At 36.8% G+C, this 8,872-nt stretch overlaps 1 protein-coding gene across 1 annotated transcript; it reads left to right on the forward strand.

Moving 5' to 3' along the window:
* Nucleotides 1-5,018: 5,018 nt before the first annotated feature.
* Nucleotides 5,019-8,544, forward strand: SIP2;1 (small and basic intrinsic protein 2;1). The gene is made up of 3 exons (XM_089433036.1): nucleotides 5,019-5,892; nucleotides 5,994-6,254; nucleotides 8,159-8,544. The coding sequence occupies exons 1-3, from the start codon at nucleotides 5,602-5,604 to the stop codon at nucleotides 8,330-8,332; spliced, it is 726 nt and encodes a 241-aa protein (XP_089289162.1). The 5' UTR covers nucleotides 5,019-5,601; the 3' UTR covers nucleotides 8,333-8,544.
* Nucleotides 8,545-8,872: the final 328 nt, after the last annotated feature.

Below are 8,872 nucleotides of genomic sequence, written 5' to 3' on the forward strand. Positions count from 1 at the left end.
TGACAACTATGTTGTTAAGAAGTCCTCCCCCCAGAATCATTGCAGATATCAAGAGGGTCCTATAGTTGTCCAAACAATATAGAGTGGGATATTGGTACTTGTACCAAAATCACACTGAAATCAGAATATATGGTTGTGAGTTAGCACCCTACAAACTGCCAAGATACCCACCCGTGAGATTGTTTGCTCTAGAGTACTACAAGCAAATGATTAATTCAGATGAGGTACATTTTGTGGAGGCCAAGAAGAAATCTCAACTCAGAATAAAATACCAGCTTGGCCCCTTTATATGCAACAGTAGGGAAGTAGGAAAGGAAGCATAAGAAATCCTTCAAAGGTTGAAGCTGAAACAAAGTTTCATATGGAGATATGACCCTTTAGATTTCATCTACAATAGAAGACAAAAGAACAAATTATCTCCCTATGTCCACCACAGAATTCCTGAAATAGAACAGTATGCAAATCAACTAGAATGGGTGGAGAACACTTTAGTAGATCGAGATAGCATAGAAGTTGTTGTCAATAATGTGTTGATTGATCTAGAAAGAAGACTTGATGAAGATTCCTTTGTACAGGTGCCAGGAGAATCCCAATCCCAAGGGGAAACACAGGAACATAGTGATCCACTAGCAGAAGAAGGACCTCAAGAGCAAGAATAATCAAAGCAACCAGACATATTAGAAGAGTTGGCTCAGCCAGAACACATCATGAGTAATCCTCCTATTGTATAGACTCTTCTAAATGAGGAGAAGAATCCCAAAAGAGATAGAGAGGAGGCCACTCCTTCTAGTAGACCTGTTGCACAAAATTATGTCAAGAGGCAAATGTTAAATCCTTTTTCAGAACAAGGGTTCACAAAGGAAACAGTTGGAACCACAGGTACAGAAAGAGCAGAAAGCAGGCAGACCACTCCCTCTGGAGGTACACAAGAACCTTCCACTTCACAGGCTCAAATGCTAGAGAGACAACAAAGCGTGGAAGTATCCTCATTCAGGGCTCCAACTGGCCAGAACCAAGACATTAGAGAGAAATACAAAGAAATAAAGGCCAGAAATGAAAGATTGAAGGCCCAAAGCTATGCACAATACCTTAAAATGGCTCCCACTAATCAAACAAGGCTAATGTCAACCTTTGATGTAAAATAAGGTAAGATGCAAATGACTTTCATGAAGCCTACCACACAGCAGCCCAGGTCAATAGCAGATTACTTGAAGACAGACTTTGAGGTGTTGGCGAAGGATATACATCCTATCGACCAAATAGAATTACACAAGCAGACCGGGGAAATGGTCTATTCCACATTGACCAGCAAGGCCATTGCAACACATCAACTCCAAAATTCGTTGAATAATATATCAGCGCAATTCTAGTTAGAGAAGGCCTCTTCACAGGCCAAGGATACCAGGATAAAGTCCTTAGAGGACTTAATCATAGAACTGGGGCATGATCCCAAGGATGTAAAGGCTACAAAAAAGCTAATAAAAAAGAAAAATGATGACATAGCTGCATTGAAAAAGCAGCTCAAAATTCCTCCTCTGCATCATCCACAAACAACTGAAGTATTAGAAACTCAGAAGGAAGAGGAGCTTATGGACTTAGTCCTTAATCTTAATGATCAAATAAAAGAAGCAGAGAAAGAGCTGGATAACTTAATGCAGACTAGACAGAGTGAATTGGCCACCACTCCACAGATTGTCATTCCTATAGTCTCTACACCAGTGCCCTCCACATTGGCTGCTTCCTTAGCACCAATAGTTCCACCAGCTATAGACATGTCAGTCACAGGTACATCTACAAGCGCAGGGACATCCACAGAAAAGACAACTGAATTGGTAAAAGCCATGGAGGAAATGACCATCCAAGCTACTGAGCTCAAAAAGCTTAGAGAAAAAGTGTCAAGTTTGGAAACTGATTGCAAACTTGCACAAATACAACAAAAGGAAGAAGCTCAGAAGAATCAAAGAATGGGAGAAAGGATAAAAGTCCTTGAAAAGGACTTGACATTGCAACAACCACTAGGAGATATAAAGGAAATGCTTTGGGCCAACATCATTGACTCTATCAATGATGTTTGGCCATCTATTCAAGTAATTTTTTAGCAAACTGAACTGGTAAAAGTAGCCACAGAAGTAATTCACAAGACAATAGAAGAACTAGGAGACAAGCTTGAAGAGGCCAACCAATTGATATCACTCTTGAACAGCAGGAACAGGTATTAGCTGGATGAACTGGGCATAGAAGATAGGACAGGGACCATTATAGAAATCAAGAAGATTCTTACTAAAAGGAACCTTATGCTCAATCTTGAGAAAAAATGCCAAAGCATCCAAGCTAATATTGATAGATTTATGACAAAGTTTGGTATTTTAAGGGAAAAAGAACTCCCCGGTCCTATGGTAATCCATGACAGGCTTATGACCCAAGATGATTACGTTGAAAGACTAAACACGTTGGCCAACAACCAAGCTAGTACTTTAGGGGTAAAAGCTCTGCCCACGGGAAAGGTATTATATGATAATTTGGAAATTCTGCTTTTCCTAGAGTATGAGGTAAAGCACCTGTGCATCAACAAGCCAGATTTTGCCAAGTATACCAAAGCTGATGAGATATATAGAAAGATGATAAAGATGAAATTAGCTGAAGGTGAATGGTGGATGAAATTGACAGATTTACTATAAAGTTACTGCAGTAAATCTATATGGCAGCGAGATAAAACAGATGAAACAGAGTCAAAGTGTAGCAGGTAAAGAGTATTAGTGAATTGAAGACTTAAAGTGATTCCAGCACACAGGTAACAAGCAACTGAGAGCCAAATCCGAATTACAACAGCCAGCACAATCACAATAAAAGGAACAACAAGAAGGCAGTTCTCCATCTATCTCTATCTTCATGCTTGAAGATAATTTTGGTTTCCTAGAATAGTTCTCATATTGTTATGAGATATTTTGTAACATTTTTGTATAAATACTTCACATTTTGAAGTAATTAGGGTGGATTAAAATACATTTCTGTAGACATTTTATATCAAGCTAAGGAGCTATTGTATTCAAGACTGGACTGGTTTCGCTAGGTCATGAAATAAAGCTAAAGACATTTCACTGGATTCTTGTGCACAGCTGGAACCAAATAAGTATTATCTCTTCATGTTTAATTATTGTTTTCTCATCATGTTATAAATATTCACATGTTTTCTCTAAGAAATCTGAACAGTAAATAAGGAATGATATCTGAGAATTAGCTTTAATGCTCTTTGTTTTGACTGTTTACTTTCTCATTGTTTTCTGCTAAACTATCTTGGTCTGGGAATTCTTAATTGCTCACTTACTTCCATAGTTTTCCCCCTTAGGTCCATAGTAAAGGATTCTTAGTTTCCCTTTCCTACTGGTCTCCTTCTGTTCTTCATCTTGATCCCAGTTTAAGGATTATTCATTGCCCTTTTACCCTGGTTAGGACTACCTCATCTATTTGAACCTGCAAATTTTCTTTTCGCTATGCTAGCCTGCCCTGTGAACTATTCCTTTAGTAATTGATCTGATCCAGTTAAGCCACTCTTTGATTGACTCTATAGCCCAATGGCCTGAATACTTGTTCTGCCCATCTATTTTCTTAAGTCCACCACCCAATCAAAACCAAAACATCATGAGCATTAAGAACTAGCCTGAAATCCTACCCAAAACAAAGTTAAATTATAAAGAGAGCCTCTCTAGACTTAGGTTGGCTAGAACCTGAGTCTAAAAAATCAGATTTGTGGTTACCTCGGATTATTCCTTCTTTTATAACTTCTAGGGAAGACTTCTGAGTGATAACAGAGTCTTAGATTTCCTATAATCAATTATAACGTGAAATATTGAAATAACATGCTAAGGGACAAACTTGAGGGGGCCATGGTCTAGGTGATGCAGCAAATGCCAAGTGAACTTAACGAAGGCTACATGATGTCTAGAGTGACGTGGAACCACCTGGGCAAGGTGGGGTTGCCATGAGGATGCCACGTGGGTGACACATGGATGCCATGTGGTTGCCACGTTGCAGGTCCTTGCCTATGTGGAAGGGATTAAATGACTAAATTTAAATGGGGTATAAATCTTGATCTAGGCATTAGACCAAGATAAAATTTATATCTTTGGAAATATCTTGACGAGTTGAATGCGATGATATTGTTCAAAGTTAATTATGCTAACTTTGGTAAAGAAGAATTTTTGTAACCCCATTTCCATGATGAAACCATGGAAGTCAAGTTAATTAAAAGTAACATTTTCCATTCTACTAGATTCTAGGCGAATTTGCCTAGAAAATCTCTCTATCAAATACGACAAAAACCATAACTCATTTCATATGACACTTGTTCATATGACATTTTTTTCAATTTATCAATTTAATTAAAATGGGAGAAGGGGTATAATTACTTTTAAAATAGCTCTTACATGTTGATGTATGAATACTATTAAGAATATTTTGTAAAAGTTAAATCCCTACTATCCATCTAATAATTATTGACAATTAAATTAAAATTATGGAAAACTTATTCCATAATAGACACTATTATCAACATAATTTAAATGATATAGTTTAAATTAATAATTAAAATGACATAGTTTAATAGATAAGCGTTTAACATTTTTTAGATATACTTTATTTAAAATTAGAAATAAATTGCCAAAACTATCATTTTAAATAATTAAATTTGAATTTCCGCAATCAAAATGTTTCATGTTTTTTTGGTATTCAATTCAGTTGTATATTTAAATTATAAATGATAGAAATATTGTGATATCACTCGAAAAAAACATATTCCCAAATTAGATGGAAAATCTTTAAAAAAATCATTATCATTATTATTATTTTTTTTTTTTGGTTTTTGTTTAAATGAAATATTGTGATATCACTTAAAAAAAACATATTCCCAAATTAGATGGAAAAACTTTAAAAAAATCATTATCAAATTTTTATTTTTTTGTAAATGGTTGAAACCCATAATGTTATAACAAGATTGCCATTGAACCAGACGCTTTCTCCAATGTTGTTAGACAAGTTTACCATCCAACAAAAGGGCTAGTTCCCCCTGGATAAAGAAAGAGTATGGGTGTTCATGCCAAGCCTTGCATTGTAAGATTACTCAGATACTAATATCATGAAATAGTTGGGACATTGTTAGATATGAAAACACTGAAATGAGGTAAAGGTAAAGATTCACGTTTTGAAGACCTCGCACGAGGGGGCCCAGTAGATTTGGAATATGAGGCTTCTTGCGCGGAGACATACCATCTTCCTGTTTGACATTGACATATAGTTTGTGCTTTTACCAGTCTGCCATTCCCCAATTTGTGCTTTCAGTCTTGTGTACCCTATAACTTCTGAACCAGGGTAAACCCAACCCAAAATTCATTCGACAGAAACATTCTGTGGACGAAAGGAATAATACATTGGACGTTGCCATGGTTTGTTCGAACACATTCTAATCCCATGCTTGCCCTGCAAATCAAAGATCCTAACTGCCTGTCTTTCTGCTCATATAAATATTCATAAATTGATCTGTGACAAGAACAGGATGTGGGTTTTGAAAGGGAAGAGCTTTAAAGGTCATAACAGATTGATTGCGCGATGGGTGCATTGAAGTTGGTGGTGGCAGATATAGTGGTGTCCTTTCTGTGGGTGCTCTCAGGGGCCCTTGTGAGGGTGTTGACTGCCATTGTGGCTTCGCATTTCTTACAATTGAAAAGCCATGAAGAGTTCTTAAAGTGGGTACTTATGGTGCAAGTCATGTTCATATTTTCATGGCTTGGTAAATTAACTAACGGAGCAACTTACAATCCCGTCACAGTGCTCTCAAATGCCTTTGCAGACAACCGGGCTGAATCTCTCTTCACATTAGCAGTTCGCATCCCTGCTCAGGTGCATGAAGCTTCTCATTCATTCATATATATATAAAGTTTTTTGTTTTCTTTTGGTTAATTTAAATTTTGAATAACGTTTCCTCCTCTTTCTTTTAGTAGGCATTTGGATCATTGCTAGGAGTGAAGTATGTCAAATTTATGATCCCACCTGGAGGCCAAGGTCCCCTGCTGAAAGTTGATCTAATAACTGGGATGGCTGTGGAAGGTGTTCTCACATTCATCATTGTTATGGTTTCATTGATTGTGAGAGCAAGAGGACCCAAAAGTTTTTTTCTGAGGACATGGATAATGAGCATCATAAAGCTCAGTCTAAGCATTGTGGGTGCTAACTTCACAGGCCCTGCTATGAACCCTGCCACTGTAAGCACTTCTGTTATCCCTCTCAATGCAGAAAGGTTAGATTAAGAATTATTATGAACTTATAAAGCCATAAATTTTGAGCTAAATAGGAAGGATTAGGATTTTCTAGCTCTACTTATTTCAGGGCTTGTACGACTACACAATCCAATTTTGATATGTTGTATTTTGAGGAAGTGCCTCAAGAAACATGTCTTAGGGGCTGCATCATTAAGAAAATACGTCCCTTGGCTTAGGTGCTTAGTTTGATTTCTATCCTTGACCCAGCTTGCTTATTTTGAAACTCATGCCATGTGGGTGACCCAAACCACAGAAAAAATTGAATCCTGGTGAATAACATAACACTCTGCTAATCTCACCAATAAACTAATTTCCTGTTGGCAATTGCATGATATATAACCTATGATAGTTTAAAAATCAGGTTTCAATCAGGATTTAGAATTCAGTTAGGTATTTGATGGTGTCCAAAGTCCGGCAATGAAGGCCTATTGCATCTTACAGGTAGGCTGATTAACTGTTCCACTTGGAGGTCTCGTAGTCTATCTATGTGTAATTTAGCACTGAATTGTATCAGGTACTTAATTTCCAAAAGAAAATTCCGAAGTGTCAATATTCAATTTGCATGTGTTGCAGTGCTTAGCACAATGACTTTAGTTCTCTTCCTTAAAGGCCTGAAAAAGGGTTGATTCCCATTATCATTGTTTTTCAGGCCAAGCAAAAGTCTCACAGCCAGTTAAGAAAATCTATCAGTCGCTGCATGCTAATGAAGATAATGACTGTACTATCCTGGATTGTTGCACCTTTGTCACAAAGCATAGGAAGCTTTTTGTATTTTATGATTTGTTTTTTGTTTAGTTTGACAAACGCTTCTTTTGAACCTCATTTAAAGAAAAGTCACAGATTGATTATCCTAATTGCAACTCTTCATAAAGCTGATGGTCCATCCATTTTAGCAGTCTGTTGAGTTTTGTTCACTTTAATGGATTTGATGCAATTCTTTGTAATTTTTTAGCAAAAAATGTTATTCCTCTTGTTGGGAAATCATAGATTTTTCTTCTTGCAACATATCTCAAATTATGGTTTTGAAAATCCCAAATTTTCTGAGTAGCTGTACTAGACTTGATTAGGACTATTTCTTTTGCTTTTTCAGCTCACAAAAATCCATATAGGTCTATCAGATTGTCATATGGTTCGAATTTATTTCTTCTTAACTCATTGATCTGATCCATGATTTTTGTTATTGATTTTCCTAGTTTGTTAATTTATCTCTTTGTGCTGTTAAGCATATATTTAACTGCACAGACACTGCTTAACTTGCATTTTGGTTTCTATGTTCTTGTATTATGTCACATCTTTGATCGTGTTCTGACTGCATAGCTTGCATCTGCTGCTTTTATTTGCCTGGCCCATCCTTTAGTTTTGCCTTATAAAGTGTGAGGTAGTTCCTCTCTTGCCAATTATAATTTTCTTTGTCCTGGACTCTTGGCTCAAGCTTTTATTCAAGTAGAGTGAACTCAAACATGAAAGTTTGAGCCTGGAAGCAAATGTACATGGAAACTTGGCAAGAGTCAAACTTCATACAGCCAGTTTCAAGTCTGTTATCTCATGTTAAGTGTTGTTGCTATTGTGGTTGCACCTTTAGCAGATAATTTTGAATTTACTCCCTCCGTCTTCCTAGGAGTTTGGCTTCCACTTCTCCTCAATTTATTTATGTGCACATATTTTTGTTTATTTACACCTTTAGAGCACTAGTGAGTTGCTTTCTTTCTGAAAACCTTACAAATGATGGTCTGGACTGCAAAATTATTGCTTACCCCTTCAATTTTTAACTTAGAATTATAAGAAAATAGAAAAGGAAAACCAGAACAGAATTTTTCCTGATGGAAAGTTAATGGATGGCATTACAGGCATTTGGGTGGGCTTATTCTAGAGGACAGCACAGAACAAAAGAACATGTCTATGTGTACTGGCTGGCACCATTGGAGGCATGTCTGTTGGCTGTCTGGACTTTCGGGTTGCTTGCTGTACCATCCCAGAAGAAACAGAGAAGACCGAAATTGAAGGCCCCCAAAGAAGACTGAGGCAGGCGAGAATTGTAGCAATATCTTGTTCTATTTGTGCTGACTGGTATGCTGGATGCATCCAGTCATTCAGCTGCAAATAATCAATTTTACTGAGCTTATTGACACAAGCTTTGATTTGTTTTGGCTTCAGTCAATAATTCATCTTAACCATGTGTCGCAATGAACGATTTTATCAATATAAAGGGCTATTCTTGGTTTTAAATGTTAAATGAAGAACAGTTGTGCTCTTAACAATGTGTTGAGAATCATATCACAGAGAAGTAAACCTCAAAAGTAGTTAGTGGACACAAGAAGCAAAACATTTTTGCAGCATTTGTGGAAATCAAGCTTTCTGTGGACAGCATGATTATTCTTAATCGTATAACGTATTATTCTTTGGTTGATAATTACAGCATGGTGGAGAACTATTGCTCTCGAGCATCTATTGTGACTACAAGTGACATGTGTTGTGCTAATGAAATATGCTATCGTTTCAAATAAATGTGTTATGTAAATCTTACCTATCGAATAGTTATGGCCAAGGAGTAATAAGTGGCA

The sequence above is a fragment of the Pinus tabuliformis genome, chromosome 5_1 (genome assembly GCF_031772625.1).
Source record: "Pinus tabuliformis cultivar Carrire ecotype Pingquan chromosome 5_1, CPIR1, whole genome shotgun sequence".
NCBI lineage: Eukaryota > Viridiplantae > Streptophyta > Pinopsida > Pinales > Pinaceae > Pinus > Pinus tabuliformis.